At 53.0% G+C, this 25,867-nt stretch overlaps 9 protein-coding genes across 9 annotated transcripts; 4 read left to right on the top strand and 5 right to left on the bottom strand.

Annotated features, from left to right (window-relative positions):
- Positions 1 to 21: 21 nt before the first annotated feature.
- On the bottom strand, positions 22 to 2,186 carry A1O7_04133 (uncharacterized protein; the record flags this gene model as incomplete). Its single annotated transcript, XM_007758148.1, has 2 exons — positions 22 to 1,951; positions 1,999 to 2,186. 2 exons carry the CDS (start codon positions 2,184 to 2,186, stop codon positions 22 to 24), a joined length of 2,118 nt encoding a protein of 705 aa, XP_007756338.1.
- Positions 2,187 to 2,590: 404 nt separating this feature from the next.
- Positions 2,591 to 5,450, bottom strand: A1O7_04134 (beta-mannosidase; the record flags this gene model as incomplete). Its single annotated transcript, XM_007758149.1, has 7 exons — positions 2,591 to 3,388; positions 3,444 to 3,679; positions 3,725 to 4,158; positions 4,204 to 4,507; positions 4,558 to 4,819; positions 4,879 to 5,266; positions 5,317 to 5,450. The coding sequence occupies 7 exons, from the start codon at positions 5,448 to 5,450 to the stop codon at positions 2,591 to 2,593; spliced, it is 2,556 nt and encodes an 851-aa protein (XP_007756339.1).
- Positions 5,451 to 6,446: 996 nt separating this feature from the next.
- On the top strand, positions 6,447 to 8,346 carry A1O7_04135 (uncharacterized protein; the record flags this gene model as incomplete). Its single annotated transcript, XM_007758150.1, has 5 exons — positions 6,447 to 6,657; positions 6,714 to 7,093; positions 7,157 to 7,308; positions 7,382 to 8,063; positions 8,125 to 8,346. The coding sequence occupies 5 exons, from the start codon at positions 6,447 to 6,449 to the stop codon at positions 8,344 to 8,346; spliced, it is 1,647 nt and encodes a 548-aa protein (XP_007756340.1).
- A 488-nt stretch (positions 8,347 to 8,834) lies between these two features.
- On the bottom strand, positions 8,835 to 12,683 carry A1O7_04136 (coatomer protein complex, subunit alpha (xenin); the record flags this gene model as incomplete). The annotated part of the gene is made up of 4 exons (XM_007758151.1): positions 8,835 to 9,089; positions 9,137 to 12,156; positions 12,207 to 12,487; positions 12,601 to 12,683. 4 exons carry the CDS (start codon positions 12,681 to 12,683, stop codon positions 8,835 to 8,837), a joined length of 3,639 nt encoding a protein of 1,212 aa, XP_007756341.1.
- A 495-nt stretch (positions 12,684 to 13,178) lies between these two features.
- Positions 13,179 to 15,590, top strand: A1O7_04137 (protein transporter SEC23; the record flags this gene model as incomplete). The annotated part of the gene is made up of 3 exons (XM_007758152.1): positions 13,179 to 13,280; positions 13,339 to 13,389; positions 13,440 to 15,590. The coding sequence occupies 3 exons, from the start codon at positions 13,179 to 13,181 to the stop codon at positions 15,588 to 15,590; spliced, it is 2,304 nt and encodes a 767-aa protein (XP_007756342.1).
- A 529-nt stretch (positions 15,591 to 16,119) lies between these two features.
- On the top strand, positions 16,120 to 16,869 carry A1O7_04138 (60S ribosomal protein L12; the record flags this gene model as incomplete). Its single annotated transcript, XM_007758153.1, has 4 exons — positions 16,120 to 16,123; positions 16,184 to 16,217; positions 16,277 to 16,397; positions 16,462 to 16,869. The coding sequence occupies 4 exons, from the start codon at positions 16,120 to 16,122 to the stop codon at positions 16,867 to 16,869; spliced, it is 567 nt and encodes a 188-aa protein (XP_007756343.1).
- Positions 16,870 to 18,481: 1,612 nt separating this feature from the next.
- A1O7_04139 (uncharacterized protein) lies at positions 18,482 to 19,982 on the bottom strand (the record flags this gene model as incomplete). Its single annotated transcript, XM_007758154.1, has 3 exons — positions 18,482 to 19,425; positions 19,485 to 19,758; positions 19,812 to 19,982. 3 exons carry the CDS (start codon positions 19,980 to 19,982, stop codon positions 18,482 to 18,484), a joined length of 1,389 nt encoding a protein of 462 aa, XP_007756344.1.
- An 808-nt stretch (positions 19,983 to 20,790) lies between these two features.
- A1O7_04140 (triacylglycerol lipase) lies at positions 20,791 to 22,654 on the bottom strand (the record flags this gene model as incomplete). Its single annotated transcript, XM_007758155.1, has 3 exons — positions 20,791 to 20,948; positions 21,003 to 21,144; positions 21,236 to 22,654. 3 exons carry the CDS (start codon positions 22,652 to 22,654, stop codon positions 20,791 to 20,793), a joined length of 1,719 nt encoding a protein of 572 aa, XP_007756345.1.
- An 812-nt stretch (positions 22,655 to 23,466) lies between these two features.
- A1O7_04141 (uncharacterized protein) lies at positions 23,467 to 25,572 on the top strand (the record flags this gene model as incomplete). The annotated part of the gene is made up of 1 exon (XM_007758156.1): positions 23,467 to 25,572. The coding sequence occupies one exon, from the start codon at positions 23,467 to 23,469 to the stop codon at positions 25,570 to 25,572; it is 2,106 nt and encodes a 701-aa protein (XP_007756346.1).
- Between the last annotated feature and the right edge of the window lie 295 nt (positions 25,573 to 25,867).

Below are 25,867 nucleotides of genomic sequence, written 5' to 3' on the forward strand. Positions count from 1 at the left end.
GGTGAGAGGTAGAGATTTTCACTACTCTCCCAGTTCTGCTCCAAATACGAGCTCGTAGTCGAACCAATCCGGGAAAGTGTCGAACATGTCGAGGGTCTGCTGATCAAGGGCGGAAGGACTGCCCAAGTTCACAGCCGTGAAGCCTCCAAGAACTCCAGGATTATACTGCAGCGTCGATGCCGTGGCTTGATTTCTCTGTCCGATCACGCCAGTATACAAGGCCTCGATGACTTCGCCGTACTTGTCTGTCGACCTTGTCCATGGCGCCATGTCTTTGAAGGTGCGTACAGCTCTCTCGACCTCCTCTTGGTAGCCGCTGATGAGGGCGTCCTCGAGCTTTGCCTCCGCAGGCAGTCTGTCGTTGAGGCTAACGGATAAGAGAGGAACCATGCAGGCCTGAAAAAGGTACCAGGATGTATGCCAAACAGATATTCTCGTGCGGAGCCGGTTAGTGGTGATACTGTTGATGAGCTCCGACGCTGCATCGCGGCATATGGAGACCACGTGCCAGTCTTCGTTGGTAAACCACTGACACGATGCCACGCTTTCAGCGAGCCGGAGGAGGTGAGGCCTGGACATGACGATACGTGCGATCTGAAAGCGATGATAGACAATATCACGGACATTCCGTACCCGTTCCGGACACGTAGTGCCGGACTTGAAGATACTCGGTCGTGATTTTTCCCATGCTAGCAGCTGACTCTCGAAGGCAAGGATTTCACGGGACGAGAGACGCGACAGTTGGGACAGCCTGTACTCGATCTTTGACGATATAATGCAGAATTGTGAGCTCAGTCTCAGTGAGGTACCCGACAGGTCCCCCTGCTTCGCTTGATACTGTCGGCCTATGTTCGCCTGCTGGCTAGGCTCGTCGCTTGGCATGCCTGTGTCCATGGTAAGAGGATCCCATCGAGTCATGGAAGGTCGACCAAGGAGTATACCACTCCAAGCATCGCTGCAAATCAGGCACCACCAAGTCCTCCGCCTCAACTCGGGTCGAGGTAAGGAGTAGCCAACTGGGAGGGTAGAACTTAGGTCAACAGAATGGTGTCGGAAATTTGAGGGAACCGCGGCAGGATCGCGGTGGAGAGCCATGGCTGTCGCCATGCGAAACGCCGTCCCTAATATCAAATATGCAGTATTGGGTGAGTTAATGTAGTGTAAGTACGAGCCTCCAAGCAGTATTAGTGCTTGAAGCATCTCCAGATGTCCAGAGGCAAAGACATTGTGCCCCGTGACTTGTTGTACAACAGCATAGTAGCTGGTATGCGATCGGTCATCTCCTGCGGCAATCGACCCAAGAGCCAGCACCATGCCTGAAAGAGCGACCCACGCGTCGTCCGTTCGTCCCCGAGTAGTAAACTCAGTACGGAACCAAGTCTCGTCGACCATGGGCAGCATTAGGTGCACGTTGTCAAAGTATGCATCAATCGCGAGCTGCTCCTGGGGAATCGGAAAAGAGGAAGGAAGTGGCGCAATATCTCGCGGGCTATGCGATAGTGCAGCAGCAACAGGCTCTTTACCCCTGGCGGCACTGCTTGATAAAGTGTTACTGAGCCGGAGAAAAGCTTGCTTCGCGGTCGGACAGAGCGCAAAAATGGACCGTAGAGCTATGCTGATAGACGAAGTGCCCAAATACGAACTGTTTCCGTGGCTCAAGGCTAAGCCATTGACGTCGTCGGCGATGGGCGAAGTGTAGTCCTGCTGTCTGGCAGACTCATCCCATTCGTGTTCATCGTCGTCGGCCGCGTTTCCGTCGGCAGAGTGAGAGTCTCGATAGCGATCCTGGTCCTGAGCTGGGGTGCCGTGATTGCTGTCCTGCTCACTGCTGAGGAGCTGGACGATATCATCGCGACGTAGATCTGGTAAGCTCTCAAAGTCAAGTGATGGCAATAGCTTCGCCAGTATCCGATTGCGAGCTTCGACAGCCTCTGTTAACTGTTCGACAAGTCTGAACTATCAGTCAGTCTAATAATAGTCGTGTTAATTGGCACGCACTTCCAGGAAGGGTTTGTTCTCTTATTCCTTTGCCGGTATGCGCATCGATCTTGAACACTATACCATTGGCAGTTGTTGCAAGGGAGAAATCCATCGCAACGGATCTTGCGGCGCATGCATTCGATACATGCACGGTTCAGCTTTCTCTTGCTTAGGACTGGCTTTGGGCCTGGGGGTGCCAGAGACATCCTGATGTGGGATCCGACACATGTACGGCCCAGTGAAGCCTTCAGGCGTTATCAACCACGTGAACCGTTTGACAAATTGATGCCGTCGAGAATAGACTGGCGGGAAATTAGGTAGATAAATTATATTTAGAAGAGTCGAACTTTAAGTGTAAACTCGCTATGAGCTAGGTGTGAGCAAGCTTTGAGGTAGGCGTGAGACAGGCGTGAGGGACACGTAAAGTAGCTTTATGTATTTCACCCTCGGCAGAGGCGAGTTCTAATTGAGCGTTAGCAAAGCGTACAATACTGTTACCAGCCACGAAGCTTGATGTCTATGACGCCTGTTACTTGCATGCAGCCTGGAGGAAGCAGAGTCCGTTACCTAGGTAGGTATCTATACTTAGGTACCTAGGTATATCCAAGCCCTATATTTTTGATTCCCTTCGCGCCCCCAGCACGCCGTCCTCACATCCAAGATACCGCCAAACCAGACTGTCAGCATTCACATCTCCCTGTTTGATCTCGATTGTCTGTTCGTCCCCTGGCACAACGTCCAAACAGTTGTCGCTAAATTTTACACCATCGATCTCCTCAACCACCAATGCCTTGACTGGCTTCTCGACGGAGATCCTCAGCTTCTTGCCGGCTTTCGTGATAACCAGCCCGCGATCCTCGAATGAGTGGTACTTCAGAGGCTGGGGCCAGTCGGTGTCACGGGCAATGCAGACTCCATCAACGACAACACGAGCCGCAAGGATATGAGGTTCCTCTTTCTCGTTTTGTGTCTCGCCATGGAGCAAAGCGGTAGTCCCGTTGTGGACGACTCTGCATGTCTTCCTCCACGCTGGCTTGATCTCTTTGCCTGTTTTGATAGACACGAACCGTAGCTCGACCTGTGCCTCGAACGATTCAAGCCGGCTGCTGGCCACCCAGAGCCTCCACTTCGTCGTCTTCGCAGGACGCGCGTGCATGACACTCCAATCGCGGTACTCGCGCTGCACCCCAACCGCGACAGGTGCGAGGCAGCGTGCGATCGTGTAAAAAGCAGGCTTCTTGCGGAGATGATAATCCACCAATGCCCACGATGTGCACGGCCAACAGTCGTTGATCTGCCAGACGAGTGCACCCCCACAATGTCGGCTCTCCCCGTATTGGCGTCGCCAGGGCTTATATGCGAAGTACATGGCTTCACTTTGGGAGACTTGGGTCAGGTACACGAAACTCTGAGCCGAAATTAGCTGTTGCTTCTTGTTGTATCATGGGTGGTGCGAGGCTTACCTCTAAGCTCGACACGGGCCGGAAATTCTCAGCTTGGTATAGGCCAATACGGCGCTCATGGCCTTCCGCCTTATTGTGAAAGTCCATGACTGCCGAACGCGGATGTAAGTCTGCTGAGTCGGAGATGAAGTCTTTGATAGTCTGCAATGCTGGGAAAGCCTCGAGGCCGAATTCGCTGTTGAAACGGCCACCGATCCGCTCGTACGCTTGATACTTCTCTTGGCTGCCGTGCCAGACTGCGAATAATCAGCGCTGCGCCGCCACAGAAAGGGCATGCTTACCGTTCCACTGGTGTACATCTCCGATTGTCAGGTCATTGCATGGGTCGCCTCTCGAGAAAGGCGAAGAAGGCCAGTAAGCGACGTCTGGTGCCTCTTCGGCCGCAACGTCAGGTAGAAGCTTCTCGTAGATATACCTCGCTGGGAAGGTCGACTCCAACCAAGATTGCGGGTCTTTATCCTCTTTGATGTAGTCAAGCTTCCACATCTCTTGCATCTGATAATCCTCGTTGTTACCAGCGTACAACACGATCGAGGGATGGTGTCGCAGGCGGCGGAGGTTGCATCGAGCTTCTTCCTCAATCGATGCCAGGATTTCGGGATAGGTAGGATAGCTGGCGCAGGCAAACATGAAATCTTGCCAGACCATAATGCCTAATTCATCGCAAACATCGTAGAATTTGTCGTCTTCATAGATGCCGCCACCCCAGATTCTACTTCAGTTAGTTCGTGTCGCAGAATGCACTCAAGTCGTCTCATACCTGACCATGTTCTGCCCGCCTTCAACTACAAGCTGCAGCCAGTCCCTGTACTTTTGTTCTGTTACGCGAGGCAAGAAGTTGTCTGCAGGGATCCAGTTCGAACCGCCTGCAAAGACGTCGACCCCATTCACCCTGAAATAGAAGCTTTCGCCAACCTCGTCTTTGTCCTGAATGAGCTCGGCTCGTCTGATGCCAGTCTGCTTAACGACTTCATCCAAGGGTCCGGCATCGTCGGAAAGTTGAGCCCGGACTTCATACAGCGGCTGGGACCCATAGCCGTTCGGGTACCAGAGTTTCGGATTCTCTGAGTAAGGATTAGCTTTGAATCATTGTGGCATTGAACATCCGAATTACCAAGTGTGATATCGACCATGCTTAGGCCGTCTGCTGTCGATTGCGCTTCTTGCTCGAACACAGGCGTTCCATCTTGTGTCACCTCAATCTTTACGCACTTTGAGCGACCCTCGCTCGAAACAAAAATCTTGCCCGAGGCCGATTGATTGTCTTTGCTGACTTGGATGTCAAACCACACATTCGAGATACGGGACTGATAGGTTTCGAGCCACACGGGTCGCCATGGTCCAGCAGTCATGAGCACTGGACCCCAGTCCCAGCCCTGAATTGCGCGTCAGCGGCCTAAACCTATAATCTCGACTCAGTTCACTCGCGTCTTACCCAATGGTATTGAGCCTTGCGTACACCGACACGTCCGTTCTCTCCTGGGATGGAGGCCACGCTCTTGAAGTGGTATTGCGGATGCTGTATCTCAATCTCCCGACCCTTCAGAAGCGCCGAGTCAAAGTCGATACACAATTCGTTGTCGACGTCGGGCTTCAGCAGGTCCGTCACGTCGCATCGATGGGAAAGGAACATGTTTTCCGAGTATAGAATACTCTGGCCATTCAGCTTGACGTCTGCAAAGGTGTCAAGACCTTCGAACAAAAGCGCGATTCGGGTCTCTTCTCGCACGTTCGGTCGTTTGATAGTGGTTCGGTAGGACCATTTTCTCTCGGCAACCCATTGGACGTCGAGCTCATTGAAACCAATAAAGGGATCAGGTATCCTACCAGCATTAGTGCGAGCAATTGAGCTGGGCTGGGAGACCGTAGGCACCGTTGCGCTTCGATCAGATCAAGATGCACCACAGACGGTACGCTCTTGACCGGAATCTCGTCCTTGGTTTGAGCGTCGGTTTCGAAAAGCGTCCACCCCGAGCTCAATGCAGTTCTGTTAAGTTTTCGAGTCATCTTCACTACTTCAATGGAAATGCAAAGCAAGGCTTGAAACGGAGCGCAAGCAACCTGCTCTAGTTCACGATACAGTGTCGTCCTGGAGGTGAAGCCATAGTGAGAGCCATGGCTCCCTTAAGTCGACCCGACTCACTCACCGTTTTGCTCGCCGTCACCTATCATACGTAATCCTCAACACCGGTACAACGAGCCCGCCGAGTTGTCCAAAGCGCTAGGAAGGGCGTATGAAAAGCCGTGTTCACCCTCAGATCTTCGAGCGCAAATGAAGTCGGGACTTGAGCATGATGGTCTTGCAAGGGGCCTTGAGCGACGCCAAGACGGACGTTCAAAAGACCGCACAAACATAATTGGCCGCTTTTGGCGTCTTGGCAAGTATCCTTCCTCATTCCCCCGCAAAATTGTCCTGCAAACTCGCCTCCCCAGTCGGTAAATGCTCCATTACGCACGATCGCTGGTGCGACCCCCCTGGTCTGGGACATGGGGATACATATCGCCGCATATGGTTGCATCCCCCCAGCTTCCCACCAACGTGTGCCGAGGCCGCAGACGAGCTGTTCGCGAATATCTTGGCCTATCCCCTGACGTGCGGGACGATGAAAACCCGTGCTAGCGGCACAATTCGTCGTCTATGCCTGGGGTGATCACAGGTCGAGAACCGCGTGGGGTATGGAGCAGCGGAGGTTTGCCACGCGAGGTGACAGCGGTCGCTCTCTGGGAGATGCTAGCCGTCGAATAGAGCCCCGAGTCTTTCGCAAAAGCCGAGCAGGCTTGGGAAAGAGTCAAGTCGAATCATCGTTAACGAGCCAGTCCCGAGTGTCAGACGGACATTGATCTCATGCGCCGCTTCCGAGCCACCCATGGACACATGGAGATGAACGAAAGATATATAGTTGATAGTCGGACGCCTGATCCACGTCGGGGAGAGCTCCCTTGCATCTACTACATTCTCGTTGCTAGTCCTCGTCCACTCGAGACATTCGCCATACCATCGATATGGAGGACCAGAAAGGCTCACCCACAGAGCACTTTGAGCCTCCCCGAAAAGGGTCAACAGGCTCAGACATCTTAACAGAGAAGACCATCCACGCCCACAATGCCACGCTCGCGGCCGCGTTGAGCGAGGATAAGCAAAGCCCTTGGAGTAGAGGCTACTTCAGACTCTATGCGATATGCATTCTCGTCTATCTCTGCTCGACCATGAATGGTGAGGAACCAAAGTCAACCCGGATGCGGCTCGAGGACCGACGCTGACTGCGACAGGATACGACGGCAGTCTGATGGGCTCCATCAATGCGATGCAAAGCTATATCGACTACTACAATCTGCCGCCTGAGGGAAACAGCGGCACCGGGATCGTGTTTGCCATCTTCCAGGTCGGGCAGATGGCAGCCGCGCCCTTCATCTGGCTGTCGGACTGGAAGGGCAGACGCCCTGCCATCTTTGTGGGATGCCTCGGTGTTTGCATCGGCTCCATCGTGACAGCCACGTCGCCTACGTTGGGTGGCTTCATCGCCGGCCGCTTTGTGCTGTCCTTCTTCTCGACCATCGCGCAGAGTGCTGCTCCTCTCTATCTCATCGAGCTGGCTCCTCCTCAGTACCGAGGCACCATTGCCGGCATGTACAATACACTGTACTATTTCGTGAGTTTATGCTCCTCGGCCTCTCTGGGCTGTACCTTGATGCACTCTGACTGACCGCGTCAGGGTTCCATCCTCGCGACCGTGACAGTCTACGCATCGAACCTCCACTTGACAGACAACGGCCTCATCGCCTGGCGCCTGGCACTATGGCTGCAGATGATCTGTCCCGGCATCGTGTGCATGGGGATCTGGTTCTGCCCTGAGTCTCCCAGATGGTGAGCCTATCCACACAACCAGCGTCTACCACAGGATGTAATCAAGCTAATATAAACCCCTTTCTTCCACTAGGCTCGTGGGCAAAGACCGCATCGATGAAGCCCGCAACGTCGTGGCCCGCCTCCATGCCAACGGCGACAAGGACCACCGCCTCGTCAACCTCCAGGTTGAGGAAATGACGGCCAGCCTCCGCGCCGAGGGCATGTTGACGTTCAAAAAAATGTTCGACCTGCGCGTGCTTTTCAAGTCGCGCGCCCGCCGGTACCGATTGGGCCTCAACGTCGCGTTTGCCTGGTTCGGCCAGTTCAGCGGCAACAACATCGCCTCGTACTACCTGCCCTACCTGGTCGCGAACGTCGGCATCACCGACACGAGCACCCAACTACTACTAAACATTATCTACGCCATCGGTGGGTGGATCCCCGCCGTGATCGGGGCGCGGCTGCACGACGTCGTCGGCCGCCGCAAGATGATGATGGGCGTCGCCGTCGGCATGGCCGTCTGCCTGTTCATCACAGCCGGGACTGCCGCCGGGTACGTGCAGACCGGAAGCAAGGCCTCGTCCTCGGCGTCCATCGCCTTCATCTACGTGTTTGGCTCCATCTTCGCCCTCGGGTACACGTCCATGCAGCCCATCTATCCGGGCGAGGTGCTCTCCAACGACATGCGCGCCAAAGGCATGGGCGTGCTGCAGTTGGTCGGCGGCTGTGCTGGCTTTGTCAACACCTTTGCCGCCCCCGTGGCTTTGAACAATGTAAGTTACTTATCATCTCCTCTCGCACCACAGGCACCACGCTAACATAAGTCCCACGCAGATCGGCTACTGGTTCTACGTCTTCTTCGCGTTTTTCGACCTCTTCGAATTCGTCGTCATCTACTTCTTCTTCGTCGAGACAAAGGGCCGCACGCTGGAGGAGCTGGATGAGATCTTCGAGGCCAAGAATCCTCGCAAGGCAAGCACCATGAAGACTACGCTGAGACAAAGAGTCGTTAGGGAGGAGGGCGGAGCGAGACGAGTCAGCGTCGAGGCCGTTTGAGATGACGCCAATATGTGCCGAGGTGGGACTCAATCTCATTCGGTTGTATGGTGGTACTTGACTTGAGCAGCACGTTGGCACGTCGCTTTGCATTTCGTTTCATTTCAGCGAGAGCCGTCTAGATCCGAAAACCCGTCTTCTTCTATCATCTTGTTCGGTCATCGTCTGGTATACCGATACTCTAGGTCCACGTACGGTTGGTTACTCGGAAAGGGCAGCGTTAAACTTTGAGCTAATGCACGATCATCTGTGGACAAGGATGAGCTGACCAACGAAGGTGCCTCAGGTTTGTTCTTGATGCAATACTGGCAACCAATACCAGCTGATATTTGACTGTAAGCAGTGATGACAGCCGGGACTGCGCTAACCGGGCGGAAGCAAACTGCAGATTCGCTGCCTGAAAGGTATTCCGGTGGTTCGAGTGCTTTCCCATCCACAATCGCTGATCATGAAACCTTCCATGAGAATCATCCGATCGTCCCTGCGTCTCAAAGCCCTTTGACCCATAGCCTCAGTCCACTAGCTGCTGCTCCAACCTCGCACACCTCACAGATCTTGCATACATGGCCCTTGTATTGGCTATGATACCTTGCACCGTCAAAAGGACACGACACGCTTGGCGTTCCACTGTAGATCGGTGTGAAAGAAGCCGCACATACATCAAAGTCTGCAAACTGGTCATACTCGATATCGATCTTGTCAGTAGAACCTGATCGCTCGGCTTGTTGCTTGATTTTCTTGGCCTATTGCCGTCAGCATGATATTCAACGCCCGGGAACATATTACTAACCTGCTCAATCAGTTTAGGTGCGCCGCCGTTGGCAAGGATACGGTTGGCGAACGACAGGGCACTTGAAAATTGTTTGTTCGAGAATGTCAATTTCATGGCAGCCATGAGAGCAAGTTGACGATGAGAGACTTCGAGTTTGGGCATGGTGAAGTATGCCGACAGCTCGAGCTGCCGCTTGAGGTGTTCTTCGGAGTCGTCACCGGAAGCAGCGAGTCGCCGTCGCTCAAGTTCGATGCTCATTGCAAGGGTATACTCCATCGATTTCGTGATAAGTGCCTTCGCTTCGTCAACCTGAGCTTGAGAACTGACCACGTTGACGAGCAGGGACCGCAACAGAGAGCGGAAAGTGACAATGCCGTTCTCCAGCTTGTTCGTCCTCATAGCCGTGTAGCCTTCTTGAAGATCTGCACTGGTCAGTACCTCAAGGTTCCTAGGGATCAGTGGGAGGAATTTCCTGCTGTCTGTCTCGTCAATGTTTCGCCGAACGTAGTTGACAATCGGGGGCAAACCAGCATTTGCTGGCAGGAAAGTCCTTGACGCTTGATAAATTTCAAGAAAACGCGACTTCAGAGGTTCGAAGTGGACAGCGCCCACTTGACGACTCAGTAACTGCATAGCACTGTCGAACGAGCCTGCGGCGACGTGGTCAGCTGCCAGAGGCGAGTTTCTCGACCACAGGTCTGCTTCCGAACTGCCTGGACCAGCAGCTTCAGTGGGAGCGTCAGGGTTGTCGACATTGACGAAGTCGGAGTCATTGCCCGTCGTGTCGAGTGCAACGTCGTCACCCATATCCCAGCCGTCACCGGCATCTGCATCCTCATCTGGGGCAAGCGCATCACCATCTGCAGCGGCAGGTACATCCTCGCCAAGAAGATCAGGGCCTGCTTCATCTTCGACGGCAACGCCCACCTCACCAAGTAGAGCTCTCTCGAAAGATGAGTGCGAGGCTTCTTTAACTGGCCAATTTGCTTTGTATGTAGGCACAACGGGTTTCGGAGGAGCGAGAGGCTCTCCCAACCCGGGCATCGAGATCTGGTCCTCAGTCAAGCCAGAAAGCTCGAGTATTGACTGACACTCTTCGGTTAAGCCATGAGACTTGGCGGTGAGATAAGCAAGAGGATATTGGTCAATCTCTTTGAACATTTGTATCCGGCTTTCAACATCGCCGAGATACAAGGCGTTCTGGAATCTCGATACAAAATCCCCACGATGCTCAGCGATTTTCGCCATTCTGCTCAGCTTCTCCTCGTCGCCTGTGCAAAGGTAGAGGAACGAGAGCTTGTCGAAATTTCGGAGTTTCTGATATGTCATCTCGACAGTTTGATGGTTGCCGTGAACGAGAGCTTCGGCACCGAGCCGTGTCCAGATTTTTGGTCTATCGAGCTCTTTAGCCATATCCGTAGCAACATCCAGGTTGCCACATTCAATGGCGAGCTCGAAGCGAGTCTGAGGATCTTGTACGAATTGCAGGGCAATCTCAGGGTATCCCTTCTTCTGCAGGTACGAGATGATGCTTTGTCCAACCAGAGTCGACGTCTTGATGATCTGGAGCATCTCATCGTAATTTCGTTTTACGAGTGCCAACTTGAAGCGGTACTCGGTGGGATCGATACTGAGGACTTTCGGTTTGGCAGCCCTGTCAAGGCAAAAGACGTTCCGGCCTTTGACTTTGACAAGGTAGACTGTCTGGTCAAGCGTTCTCACAATTCCGTTGTCACCGTTCAGGAGGGTGTACTTGATGTGGTTGAGTGTCGAATAGAGAAGGACACCAGAGTCGTCCCAGGTGGCGCTCTTGATTCTGATCGTCTCATGTAAGGTACTGACCTGCTCAAGCGATTTGTTGACGATCGTCACGTTGTGCTTGCTGAGCAAAGCAGCATAGAGACCATCATTTGACCAAGAGACATATTTGACTCCAGTAACGCTCAGGTCTGCCAGCTGCTTCTTCTGCTGGATGTCGTAGAGATAGATGTTTGTGGCCGTGATAAGAAGCAAGCAGCCGGTACCGCCGTATGTGATATCCGTCGTGCCTGGGGGAGCCTTGAAAGACTTGGTGCTGGAATTGCTGAGATCCTTAACTTCAACTAGCTGCGTGGCAGTGTTGAAGACAGCAAAGCGATTTCGGGCCACAAAAACTGCTGCATTGCCTGATCCACGCTTGATGTCTGTGGGATCTGTAGCTCCGGCAGCATCACGGGGCAATGCAATCAATTCGTAAGTCCCACTGTCCGTAGGCGAAGTAACAAGGACCGATCGCTCTGCAGGGTTGTAAGAGAGCGTCCGAGGAGGCACCCAGTTGCTGCCGAACTTCCTAAGTGAGAGTAATGAGGGCGACTCGACATTCTTGGTGAAGTCGTACGACCGAACTTGTTTGTCCTTGGTGATGTAGAAAAGTTGGTTCTGGTACACGGACGAGGCTGGTCGCTCCCGCTCGAGCTTGAACACCATGACACCATTGTCGTGGCCTGCAGCGAAGAGATTGATCTCAGGATGTGCGGCAATTACCCAGAAGCGGTCATTCTCACGCTTGAACGACTGTACAGATGTCCTCTTGTTCAAGTCCCAGACCCGAACAGTCTTGTCCTCACCCACCGAGAGGATCAGGTCTTGATGTGGGTGGAACAGACAGGCAGAAGCGTTCTGAAAGTGGCCACGACAGGTATCGACCTCCCATGCTTTCGTCTCACTCATTCTCCACAGTTTAACCAGTCGATCATCACCAGCCGAGATGATCAACGGCAATGTCGGATGGAAGGCGACCCAGTTGACGCCTCTATCGTGTCCTTCCAGTACGAACTTAACGACAGCATCCGTGTTCCCAAACATGTCCGCCTGTTGTTGGTTTGCACGTGCCATCTGATCTTCGAAGCTCATTGAAGTTGGAGCCGAGTGCTTTTTCCGTAGTCCTGAGATGTCCCACACCCGGACGGACTGATCTAGTGAGGCAGACACGATGAGGTCTTCTTTGGGGTGGAACTGCGCGCACATCGCATAGTGGTTGTGGCCGGTCATGGTGCAGACTGACAGTCGAGTTAGTACAGCCAGGGGATCAACCGCATTCGAGACATACTCAAGGATCTGTTCTGCCAATTCCAAATTCGGATTGTCTGATCGTCGGAAGCCGACAGAATCCATGGCAACTCATGGTGGAAGAATACGGTGCGAACATAGTCGAGATGCCCATTGAGCGTGAACAGGCATCTTCTGGTCTGGTACGACCACACTTTGATCTTATAGTCGTCTCCTCCGGAAACAAACAGTGGCTGTGTCTTGTGGAAGTCGATACCGCGGACTGGCCCGTCGTGCTCTTCGAATCTATCGATCAAAGTTCCCATGCGATAATCCCATAGCCTGGACCTCCAGTCAGCGTATGGTCGTTCACAATCACCCAGGGACTCCGCACTGGATTGTACTGCTATGCAAGCTGACAAGGATCCATGGCCGTTTCGGATGGAAAGCCAAACCCTTGGCACGACTGCTCTTGCTCTCGAACTGTGGTCTCAGTCAATACAAGTTGCTGAGCTGAGGCTTGGGGACAACGGGGCATCTTGCCTTGGTGAGCATTGAAGGGGATGCCATGGTGGCCGGTTCGTAGAATGTTTAGGGTTGTCGAGCGCAGGATAGGACCATTCTGCGCTTCGCAGAGCAGGACTCTTCTCAACTGTCGCAACCTAGAATCAAGGTGTGTGCACTGTATACACATATGTGGCTCTGGTAAGGGTGGTGGTGAATTGACAATTGTCCGCAGTCATAGCCAGGGAAGGTACGGCGAGGCTGTGAGTGCGCAACTGAGGACAGATGTGGGGACTTGGCCAGTTCCATCACCGCAATCCGTCAGTTGTCTATCGCCTGTAACTTGCCAGAGTGGCTCTGCGTTTTGCTAGGATTGCGCTCTGCTAGAACTGCTAAGTAGCCGACCCAAGGTTGCCTGCGAAAGAGAGCTTGAAGAACTGTCCTTCCTTCTCACTCTCTCCTACCTCATCCCGGACTCATCCTCACTCAGCATGTGTTTGTGAAAGTGCCCACGACATAATCTCTGAAAATGGACCAGGCGCAATACGATGCGATCAAGGACAACTGGGGCGAGGTGGAAGACAGAGACGGCGTCAGGCTCAGCTGGAATGTCTTCCCTTCCACGCGCATGGTATGGTTGTCTCTCCAAGCCTGGCCGACGCATCCCGCACTAATACTTGTCTACGCAGGAAGCAAACAGACTAGTTGTCCCTGTGAGCGTCCTGTTAACACCTCTGAAAGTGAGCGCCCCGAGTCACGGTCAATATCTTCTATGCTCACACTGTTCTAGGAGCTTGGCAAACCACCTCTGCTTTACGAGCCTGTCACTTGCAAAGCACCTTGTCGAGCTGTCCTGAACCCCTTCGCCAACGTCGATGTTCGCGCCAAAATATGGATCTGCCCTTTCTGCTTACAGCGCAACCAGCTACCCCGTCATTATGGAGATATAAGTGCCGAAAACATACCTCCAGAAATGCACCCTGGGAATACAACAGTTGAATACAGACTCGCGCGCCCTGCGCCTGCTCCACCCATTTTTGTGTACGTGGTTGATACTGCAATCGAGGAGGATGGCTTGCAGGCGCTGAAGGAGACGTTGGTCATGAGTCTATCGTTGCTCCCTGCCAATGCTCTCGTCGGTCTGGTCACATTCGGGACAAACGTGGCCGTGCACGAAATCGGCTACACCGAATGCCAAAAGTCATATGTCTTCAGAGGAAGCAAAGATTACGCTGCAAAACAAGTCCAGGAAATGCTTGGACTGGCTGCCCCAGGACTGAGACCCAATATGCCGCCTGTACAAGGACGTCCGCCACCACCCATGGGTCCCGCTGCTCGGTTCCTTCTCCCCGTCCAGCAGGCGGAATTCCAAATCACCAACGCCATTGAACAGCTGCAAAAAGACCCTTGGCCGGTAGCAAACGATCGACGGCCGCTTCGTTGCACTGGTGTCGCCATGAGCATTGCAGTCAGCTTACTTGAGACTTCGTTCCAGAACGCCGGAGCCAGAATTATGCTCTTTGCTGGTGGTCCCGCGACCGAAGGACCGGGCATGGTGGTCGCTCCCGAACTCCGTGAACCTATCCGGTCGCACCACGACATCGACCGAGATAACGTAAAGTACTTCAAGAAGGCAATCAAGTACTACGAGACGCTCGCAAAACGGACTGCGCACAACGGCCACATCATCGATCTGTATGTCGGCTGCCTCGATCAAGTCGGCCTGCTCGAAATGAAAGGATTGGCCAACTCTACTGGTGGCCATATGGTCTTGACCGACAGTTTCACTTCCTCGCAGTTCAAGCAGTCCTTCGTCCGTGTATTTGACAAGGATGAACAGGACCAACTCTACATGGGATTCAATGCCTCACTCGAAGTCGTAACCACGAAGGAGCTCAAGGTTACTGGGCTGATAGGTCATGCGGTCTCCCAGAACAAAAAGTCCAGCTCTGTGGGCGAGACGGAATGTGGTATTGGAAACACCTGCCTCTGGAAAATGTGCGGCATCGACCCTACATCCAGTTACGGTCTCTATTTTGAGATTGCCAATCAAGGCGGTCCGACGCCAATGCAGCAAGGTCCTCAACGGGGCATGATGCAGTTCTTGACCTATTACCAGCACTCTTCGGGGCAGTATCATCTTCGTGTGACCACTGTTGCTCGCAATCTGAGCGGGCCCACAGGCGACCAAGCTCTGGCACAGTCGTTTGACCAGGAAGCTGCGGCAGTGCTCATGGCAAGAATTGCAGTCTTCAAAGCGGAGGTCGATGACGGACCGGACGTGCTCAGATGGGTTGATCGAATGCTCATTCGACTGTGCTCCAGATTTGCGGACTACCGAAAAGACGATCCGACATCCTTCCGACTCGACAAGAATTTTACCCTATACCCTCAATTCATGTTCCATCTGCGGAGATCGCAATTCCTTCAGGTTTTCAACAACTCACCTGACGAGACTGCATTTTATCGACATGTACTGAATCACGAGTATGTGGGCGATTCGCTGATCATGATCCAACCTACACTCGACTCTTACGGCCTCGACCAAGAAGGTGGTCAACCTGTGCTCCTCGACTCCGCCTCCATCCAGCCGCAGACCATCCTTCTCCTTGACACTTTCTTCCAGATTCTCATTTTCCACGGTGAGACTATGGCTGAATGGCGTAAAGCTGGCTATCAGGACCAAGAGGGTTATGAGAATTTCCGCGCTGTCCTCGACGCTCCGAAAGAAGATGCTAGAGAATTGGTGCAAGACCGTTTCCCTCTGCCGCGATTTATCATTTGTGACGCTGGAGGCTCCCAGGCCCGTTTCCTGCTATCGAAGCTGAATCCATCGACCACTCATGCAACGGGTGGATATGGAGGTGTCGCTCAAACTGCCCAGACGATCTTCACGGACGATGTGTCGCTGCAGACTTTCATGGACCATCTCATGAAGTAAGTTTTCCCCAGTCTGAATGCTGTCTCGTACTAACCCCGTCTAGGCTTGCCGTCTCTGGCTCGAGTTGATCACTTGGGAGACGGAAAATCAGGGATACTGGGCGTATGTAGCCACCCACTTACGCTCTACGGCCGGGATTTCGTCAGTCCTTTCGACAACACCGTGGCTCAAATAGACTCCGTTATGACCAGATCTCTCTACAAGGAGGACGATGAGCAGATGTTGCATACAAAGCAAATGCCCATGACTGTATCGAATGAGTTTGAGATAACAGCCCGTGCCATATAGGATCCCGTCCATCGTGATACCGTGAGCCCCCTGTCTGTGCTGTCGATCCGCAATCGAAGGCAGCCATTCCCCTGGTCGGGCACTATTCCTCATCAGGACTAGAATTTCACCCACATTTGGAAAGTCTTGGCGGGCGCGCTCAAGAAAAGTTGCTCCCTGCACCATCGTAGAGCTCTTTCCTTTCCCATTCCGTTCACTCAACCACCACCTCAAGAAAGACCGACTACCTTTCGCACTCGCCATGCGTAAGTATCGTCTTCTTGAGCAGCATCAGCTCGGCGGCTAATATGCTCTTCTGTCTCCAGCTCCCAAGTTAGATCCCAATGAGGTGAAGATCATGTACGAAGTTTCCCGAATTCTCGTGCATGAGGTCTCATACTGATGTGAGCGTCCTACAGCCACCTTCGCGCCACTGGCGGTGAGGTCGGATCTTCTGCGACTCTCGCTCCCAAGATCGGTCCTCTCGGTCTTTCCCCCAAGAAGGTCGGTGAAGATATCGCGAAGGCCACCGGCGACTGGGTACGTTTACCGTTGCATTGTTTACCCGTCGGGCAAATCATTCGCTAAGCTTGTGTTTTTGTAGAAAGGTCTCCGCGTCACAGTCAAGTTGACCATCCAAAATCGACAAGCCGCCGTCAGCGTTGTTCCCTCCGCGTCCTCCCTAGTTATCCGTGCCCTGAAGGAGCCTCCCCGAGATCGGAAGAAGGAAAAGAACATCAAGCACTCCAAGTCGATCCCTCTCGATGAGGTCTTCGACATTGCACGTACGATGCGTGGTGCCAACAAATCCCTCGCTCGAGAGTTGAAGGGTACAGTGCTTGAGATCCTAGGTACCTGCTTCAGTGTTGGTTGCCAAGTCGATGGAAGAAGTCCCAAGGAGATCTCAGATGAGATCAAGGAAGGATCAATTGAAGGTATGTCTCCACATGTCGGCACCACCGTACCACGCGACGATATGCTGACGTGCCCCCTCTTAGTGCCTTCGGAGTAGAAGAGTGCCACAAAGCCGTGTCGTCCGGGGCACTCACTCCTGACCTGCCGAATGTTCATGACCATGATACAAAGATCAACCATGAGACAAATGAGCATGATATGATACCCTCGTTCCCACTGCGCTTTGTTTCTCCCGCCCTTTATCAGCACACACGTTTATATGCCTTCTCTATGCTCCCCATTCTCTTATCAACACACAAGTCTGGCACTCCTCATCTACGCTCCCCCACCTTTGCCAACACTCTGGCCTTTGTCATTACTCCATGATAACGTGCCTATTTTGATGCAAAGAAGATTGAACCATCCCTGACACGCTACTCACCACGGCATTCTTGACAACTTCCATGGTTGCAGTGGTCCATTCCATTTTGTGTCGACAGACCAGTCACCTCATAGACTAGTGTCTATCTCATGTCAAGTCCCGTCATGGGAAAGCATGCACTGTTGGAGTCCAGGCTGTCTAGCACAGATGTGCGCAGTATAGCTTACCGCCCAGGTAGGTCCTTTACAGACTGTCCTTTCTCGGGGTTTTAATGATGAATTTGATTCCTGTTCCCGTTCCTGCTGGTGCTGCCGCTGCTGTCATCCTCTTGCGCTGGTTCAGCATTCTGAGGTCTTATGCATTCATGCCCCCGTGTACGGATGACAGGCCGTTTTAATGCCGCTGCGCAGAAGATTGACAGACACTATCCGATTCCTGGGATTTCCCGGGACCACGGACCCCGAGACCTTGTGAATGTTCATGTTTCTTCACCACCAGCCTTGCTCTGAATCAAGAATTTGTCTCCGACAACTCGACTTCAGGTAATCCCCTGCATTCAGGACCAACAAGTCATTCCTTGGTACCGATACTTATCTATATATTGATGATTTGTTGGTCTAGTCAGAGTTAAGAAAATCAGATCGAGAGAATCACCGTACTTTACTCCGTAGTTTCGAATAGATTGAATGTATGTCAACCTATTCATGTGCCAATGTACTGTACCAAAGTCAATAGCAGAATGCCTCGGCGATATATCTCACCTTTGGTTCCATCCGTGTTATCTGAATTTTTGTACTTTACCAGTGGCCTATAAACCTCAGCCTGGTCTATATCACGGCATTACAGCGGATCTTTTTCTAACCATGCTAGATGCCGTCTTGGTGTTGGGATCGAACAATAGTACGCCATACAGTACAACCGCACATCTCACTGCAACATCTGTAGACCATGCACAAGAATGACCACAGAACGTTACCATAGAGGAGCACAGTCATTCAGCCAGTGCAAATCCAAGTTGGCCAGGCGGTGGAGTTGAAGACTTCCTTGAACACCCGTCTCCAGAAGACCCGAGAGAAAACACTCTGCTTTACTCTTGCAGTGCTATGCTCAATGTCATTGCAGGCGTTCGCGGCTCTCTTGGGGCTCTTGATCACGGTCGGGCTGGACTTTGTCGATTCTTGTGCGACTGTAGACTTTTCCCCGTGGGTTGATTGTTCTTGTGCCTGTTTCGGGACTTGATCTGCGATGCTATTCGTAGATAGGCCCAATCCTGTCGGTCGCCCGTCCAGACTAGCCATCAGAATAGTGTCTTCGAGGAGCCATTGTATCTAACAAACATGAGGCAATCCTACATGACCAAGCACTGTGACTTGTGAGGCTTTCGTTTCGGGTTTCCTCTGTCGGAGCTCAGCCGACCTCTTGTTCGCCGACCAGTTTGTGAAGTCTTCCTGGTCGTAGGAGAAGCATGGCCGATGTGGTTGAGATGCAGAGACTCCCAGAGCCTGTCGAGTGTCCTTGTCATGATTTGCGAGTCGTATATTGTGGCGGCCAACCCTGATAGTGCAATGGCAATAAAGGCGCCGACGATGAAGTTCCAATTCTGCGGCGGCCTCCCCAGAATCTCGACCGTGTTCATCCCGTAGATCGAGGAGACGGTGGAGATCGGTATGAAGATGAACGCGAGCAATTGAAGATTCTTTGAACGAACCGCCTGTTGGGTGGCTCGTTTGCTTTCCGACACGGCCAGGAGGCCAAGCAGCGATTGCGACACCTTCTCAAGCTGCATTGCCCAGCTCTCCAAGCTGGATTCGAACGACATCAACTCGACGAGGTCTGGCGAGGATTGCTGCACGCCAGGGATCCGCTTAACGGACGCGATCAGCGCCGAGAGAGTCCGCTTGAGCTTCTCGAAGTCGTGCTTACGTTGTAAGACCTCCGTAATGTCGTCAAGGTCTCCAGCCAAGGGAGCGTGCGACTCTGAGATGCTCTCTTGAGCCCGACGAATCATCAGCCTCCATTTCGCGCACAGCAAGCTTGTGATCGCCTGCCGGATCTCTGGCGTCGCGTTGATTTCCAGTTCGGGATTGTCTGGACCAATGTTCGCTTGATTCGCGACCCTCGAGCCCAGAAGCGCCTTTTCGAGCTGGTTGCGGAAGGTCTTCTGTGGTAGTGCCTCCGCTGGCCAGTCACCATGGACTTTCCAACTTTCAAAGCTCGGCAGACTGGAGACTACCTGGAATGTCGATCTATCCTTCGGTGATCGTAGTGAGTCCAGGAGAATAAGATGTACGTCTGTATTGGCACAGCCACCGGTTAGTTCTTCGGCTTTGCCAGAGCCGTAATCGACTTACATGTATTCGACTCTTTGTTGAAGACAACAACCCACACAACCCGTTGGAATAAAGCGTACACATCTCTCCACATCCTCAGCAGAGTGCAAGGCCTGGCGTGATCCGGCAGCCTTAGGAAGTCCTGTTCACTCTCGACTCGGGGCAGTTTCCCGCTGTGGTACGTCTCCGGGTAATCGAAGACGTGCGCCTGCACTGTTTGCGACTCGAAGGACACATCTCGGTTGATATAGTATTCGAGCACGAATGGTTGAAGGGAAAGAAATGCGCCTAGATACTGCGGGTGTTTCAGTTTTTGCGATCCTGGACGTGGTATTGGTTGGAGATTACCTGTGCGCCCGCCGGTTGAAGGTCTTCGCAGATGAGAATCTTACGCGGCGAAGGGGTCCTGAGAGCCTGACACAGTCCTTCTGTTTCTATCTCGAAAGCGTGCTGATCAAACTGCAGCCTGGAGTGAAGCTTGGACTGGAAGTCGACGCTCGGCCGTCCACCGACATCCATACTGACGAGTGTGCCATCGAGGAAGGTGCATGTTTGGCACTGCTCGTGAAGATGTCTCCTCTCCAAGTAATCGAATACTGATTGGAGCCTAGGATCAACTTCAGCTGACTGTTCAACATATAAAGAATATGCGTCCACATCGACAATACTGATGTTGAGGAAGATGTTGTTGATGTTGGCCCCCGAGTGGTTTGTCTGGATCCGTGAGAAAGAGCTGAACCCATGCGAACTGTGAAACTGACCTGTGAAAGGCCGGACGATACATCACTTCTGTCGCCCGAAGTGCCTCCATCCATGTCCAGATGCAGATCGCCGTTGGGGATTGAGGGAAAGCGGGCTCCTCGCTCACTTGAAACCGGACGCGAAGACATCTTCTGACTCGCAGATATGCCCGTACCGCTACGAAGTTGACGATACACCAGTTGCTTCTTGCAACTGTTTTCATACAGATTGCAAAACAAAACGCGATCTGAAGGTGTTGTGAGGCTGAGACCAATGTGCAGCCCCTGAAATTCAGCGTCACATTCAGCCAATGGGACGAAAACACAAGCTTCGTGGCGCAATCTGGCTTCGCCTGAAGGCGAAGTGCTGTCCACTGCGAATTGGAGTAAGCATGTCCTGGCATCAATCGAAAACAATGGCAGAATCAAGTATTCATTCAAGCGGATGGGAAACGGTTGGACCAAGCAACGGAATCTTTCAATGCCCTGTTATAGTAATTGACCGACCCTCGGACAGTTTTGCCATCTAATATCTCTGCATTTCCTCAGTCTTGGCACGTGGTTGAAGCCGGGTATGTGGGATAGTATCATCGTCCATAGACAGAAATGAAACGATCAGAGATAAACCGGATGCCTTCAGCACGGTAATAGTCGGGCTCAGCGTGCAGCAAGTTTGCGACGTTGGCGTCGAAGACGATATTCTGAGGATTATCCAGAGTATACACGGGCCAATGAATCGATGTAGCTGTTTCCGCGTGGTGAGCACCGGCAGACACAATTGTATCCGAGCGAAACGTACCTTTGTTCGTGTTCGGATCTCCATCAGCAATGAAGCCGATCCACATGCGGCTCATAATCGTTGCCAATCTCTGGTAGCTTTGCGGCTTGTTCTCGAACGGGTCCACAGCCACCGAGTTGTTGTATCCCAGGCCTTCTAAGTTCTGCAAATATTCCTTAGCTCGAACCCTAGAGGCAAGACCAACAGCTTTCCCGAATCTACAGGAGATAGTGTCGCAGACTGAGAAGACTTACGTGGAAGACAAAAGCAACCTCCTGGAAGTGCGCTGCGCCAGAGGCAGGCGCTTGACCATTGACCAAGACGTTGAAACGGTAGCTCCAACTGCTGACATTGTTGACTGCATAGACTTGCGAAATTAGGCGTCGCGACGCATGTTGACGCAGATCCCCAACATAGGCTGCTGAACGTTTCCACTGGACACCTAGCGATGCATTATTGGGCGGCGGACGACCTGATAACGTGGCGGGTATGCCAATCGCAGGGATATCGGGATACAGAGCTGCGATCGTTGCTGCAGTGGCATTGTCCGGTCCCGCTGACATCACGCTGGCCAGGAACTGTTCCGTGGTATTGATGCCCTTCGGGCTGAAGCTTGTTCCTTCGTCACTGTTCCTGCCGTGAAGCAAGGGGACCTTGACAAACTTGCCGTCGAGCAGTTGCCGAGTACCAGTGGCAATGGTAAAGTCATTGTCGACCACCATGCCCCAGTAAGGGACGGAAGCTGTTACGCTGCTGTTCAAAACAGTGTTAAGAGCGCCGATGGGCACCTTACGCAGGCATGCCAATGTGTCGGAGGCCCTACTACAGTTTGTGGCCCGAGTGATATTGTTGTAATACTTGTCCCAGGTCGAAGCGTTGGTCTGGCGAACAGAGTTGATGTGCCCGCCACTTTCTTGAATTGCACCGCGAAAGAGCTTGTCGTCTCTGCCACCGTAGGCAAGCAGTTGCGCGCCTACCGACCCAGCTCCAGCACTCTCACCCCAGATAGTGACTTTCGCAGGGTCTCCGCCAAAGGCCGCAATGTTCTCCTGAATCCAGTGCAGTGCTAATCGTTGGTCTCTGTACCCTATGTTAGTGACACCTTCCTTCAGAATGGCCGACCCAAAGAGGAATCCGAATGCTTGCAGGCGGTAATTTAAGCTGACTCCAATAAAGGGCTTGCCCATCTGGACAGACTGCTCCACAATGAAAGAGAGGTTGTAGCGCGGATCCAAGCTACTACCCATATATGCCCCGCCACCATAAATCCATACCCCAACTGGTAGCTGCGCATTGGGCTTCGTCCCAGTGGGACGGACAACATTGATGGTCAGGCAGTCCTCGCTCACAGGATTCCCAAGGACCCAATCGTCGGATCCGTATCCATAGCATGCATGGCCGTACTGAGTTGCATTCTTCGTGCCTGTCCAGGTCGTGTTTAAAGAGACTGGATTCCGGAAACGGAGGTCGCCAACCGGTGGTTGCGCGAAAGGCATTCCTAGGAAGAAATCTTGGCCATAGGTCGGGTTTTGAGTGCCATGATAGCTTCCGTTGTGCAAAGTCACGCTAGGAGGTCCAGCCTGGCGGGTGATCAAGAGACTGTAGGATGTGTCTGGGAAGGACAGAAGTACGAGAGGCAATATGAAGGAGACCTTGGCCAGAAACCAAGCCATCTTTGAAAGGCTCGTTCACCTCACGCCGAATCTGGTCAAATTTGCAGGAGGAGGGAAGGCAACGCAAAGGAGACAATAGTACTTATACCTGCTTCTCGGCTCTTCCCTCTTTCTGTCACTTCTCCGCCTTCTTGACTGAATGCTGAACCATGGAGACAATGTTACACCAGCCGAAGCAGTGGGCCATCGGTTGAAGGCAGATTGCGGCATGTCAATGAGCCGGGTAGATCAACCAAGGGTGCGGGGAAGAGAGATACAACTGTGCTACTCCGTACAGCCAGAGCAGCAGTGCACGTAGTGTAACGTGAAATTGTGGGGAAAGCTTCGAAAGCTTCGATGGCTCGCTACCCCCGGCGATCATGGTTGCTCAAAGACGGGCGCCACACGGGATGACTACCGCCCAACCGATAGACAATTAGGCGTGGGAGAGCATCAAGTCCATTGGGTACGCACGAGTGTGCTGAAATGTAGCTTCCGTGGTCGTATTGTGCATGAGGCGAGAATCAAAATCATCCAAAGACGAATTTCGATTTATCTGTGTTCGGCAGAGCTTCCCCATTAAGAAAAGGTGTGAACCGCGTCTGAGATGAAGATGAAGCCGAGCGCAGTTTGAGGTGAATCTCATGCCTGACAATGACATGATGGTTATAAGGTCTCCTCTGCAAGAAGGAAGTGAGCTTACACGGAAGACCCCGGGCCCCGTCATCACCGTCCTGGTGGCCCTGACAGCTTGATGACATATTCCACGCGATTGACAGGTGGGAATCGGCGAAAGACGCGTCAAGCGGGATACGGAAGCGAAAGAGATAACAATGGCTACACCGACCAGATCTCAGACCGCCTCTACTCCCAAACCACATCTTTCCACTCCCAATAGACCGATGGCGTCTCCGCGACCCGGCACCTCCGGCAACTCGAGCCGTCCTCTCGCCTACAAGTCTCCCGCTGTCAAGACGCCGGCCTCCCTTCATGGCCATCACGTCAGTGTCTCCTCACAACCCTCCTCTACCCCTCTAGCCGGCACCGCTGTCCATGACGATCTCCTAGCGCTCAACTCCCCTGCTGCTGCCCTGATGAACTCATTGGGCACGACAGGGTTGACACCGCTGGGCAGCGCCGCGGACGGCTTGGGCATTACAACCCATATACCCGGTGGGCCCGCGAGGACCACTGCTGCACCTGTGAACCCAGAAGCCGAACGCCTGCATCGGGCGCAGCTGGTGGTGGAAACTCTGAAACGTGGTGTCGGCGGCCATGGCGTTACTCGGGAAGGCGTGGAAAGAATTGCCCAGCTACAGGGCTTCACTACTCTCTGGGACGATGACAACCTGACGATTGCGGGCAATTGTGTGGACCTCGAGGTGAATTTCGAGGCAGGCGGCAGAGACACCGTTAGGGACGTCAGTCTCAAGCTCAACATTTCGGAAACTGCAACTGAAAGCGAGGAGCCTCAGTTCCAAGAACAAGGCACTCAGGTCATCAAGGACAACCTTCGCAGTGTGGCCGTGGTCGGTGGTGTATCGCAATGGAGAAGGCTCGATGCGTTCGCCTCCAATTTACAGTACCTCAGTCAACTCGATAGAATCGAAACAGGGTCGCCATGCTTCAATGCCGTGGGGAATCTGTACCATACGTTTCGGCAAATCTGGGATGCTGAAAAGGCGAGATTTCAAGGACGAAGCCCTCGGCAGCACCTGAGACAGAGCGCTGTGGGCAGGCCTGTCATGGACCGCAAGCCCAAATTGGGTTTGGCATTGGACTACTGGGCTTCCAGCCAAAGACCGGGCCAGCTTCCTGATGCAGCAGGACGCGATGAAGTCGATGAGGGTGCGCATCTATACACGGCATATATATCTTGCGAGGCTGGCTTACCCTCGACTGCTATTATGGAGAAATGGCTGTCCGACGGCGTTCTAGTTGAAGACACAAACTCGATGCTGAAATCGGATGGCGTGAAGCCAAGACCTGACTGGAGGATGCCTGCCCATGATCCGGAAGAGCTCCTAGCTAAACCAGACAATGATGGGACAGCAATGGAGAAACCAACAGACATCCCGCCCAATATCTTGGACTTGCACTTCTATTGTGACCTTGGCCCTGAAGTCTACCTCCCTCTCAATGTCGCGGCTAGCCTGAATGTGGAGATCACCATGGTCAACATTGATCAGGAGTCCACCCTGACCTATCAGGCAGCGCTGCATAAGCAAGCCCATGCTAAAGACGTCCATGGTAATGGCAGCGCCTCTGCGGAGCGGTGGTCGAGGTGTTTGCCTCTCCCGGACGCTACAAATCCAGACTGTCAGCGGAAGCATTCCTATGCTCTGCACTCCGCACAAAGCGCTACAGCTCTCTGGTGTTTTCCTGTCAGACATCTCAACTTTACCCATCCCAAGCAGATTGCCGCCGCCTTGCCGGTCCTCCGGCAGTACGTTGCCTTGTGGCGCATGCTGCAGAGCCTCGTTGAGTATGCAGGTCAGGGAGAGGCCATCGGCTCAGGCCAAAATGCGCCCAAACGCGGAAGTATAGACGCATATTCTCGTCCCCTGAAGCGCACGAACAACAAGACATCGAGCTTTCAGGTTGAGGACCTTCTTAGATCGACGAGCGTACCGAGCACTGAAGACTCATTGCCTATTGACTTGACGCTCGACGTTCTCTCGGACTTCTCAAAAGCCAGACTCGATCTTTACATTCCTTTGGTCAGATCATATTCACGACAGCAGAAGAGCGCTTTCATCTTTCTGAGCTTATGCATCTGTAAAGACGGGGTGATTGAAGTCCGCGATCTACGTGGATTACCCTCCTCCCTCGGCGATTCATCAAATGTCCGGTCGAAAGTGATTCGAATTCTGGAGGCGACGGACGATATTGGCTTGACAGTCGAGTGGCTACTGGAGCAAGCTTCTGCGCATTCATAAAGCCCTGGCTCTCGCGTCCCTGACCCTTGATCGAGTCAGTCCTCCGTTTCTGTTGTTCCCAGCGGAGGCGCGACTTCAGCGAGCGTATGTGTGCAACAGTCTCAGGTCATGGTGGGATCCATGAGCTTAAAGTAGACGCGGAACGCCGACCATGGATGCGACTTGCGTGAGGACACTTCCGCGATAGCATTCTAAGGGCCGGGGTAATAAGATAAGCCGTTGGCGTTCTCCTCGAGAAGGCAAACAATGACCGACGCACAGAAGTAGATGCGAACTCGGGCTTTCCTGTTAAGGA

This window comes from Cladophialophora yegresii (assembly GCF_000585515.1).
Source record: "Cladophialophora yegresii CBS 114405 chromosome Unknown aczIN-supercont1.3, whole genome shotgun sequence".
In the NCBI taxonomy this organism is placed as follows: Eukaryota; Fungi; Ascomycota; class Eurotiomycetes; order Chaetothyriales; family Herpotrichiellaceae; genus Cladophialophora; species Cladophialophora yegresii.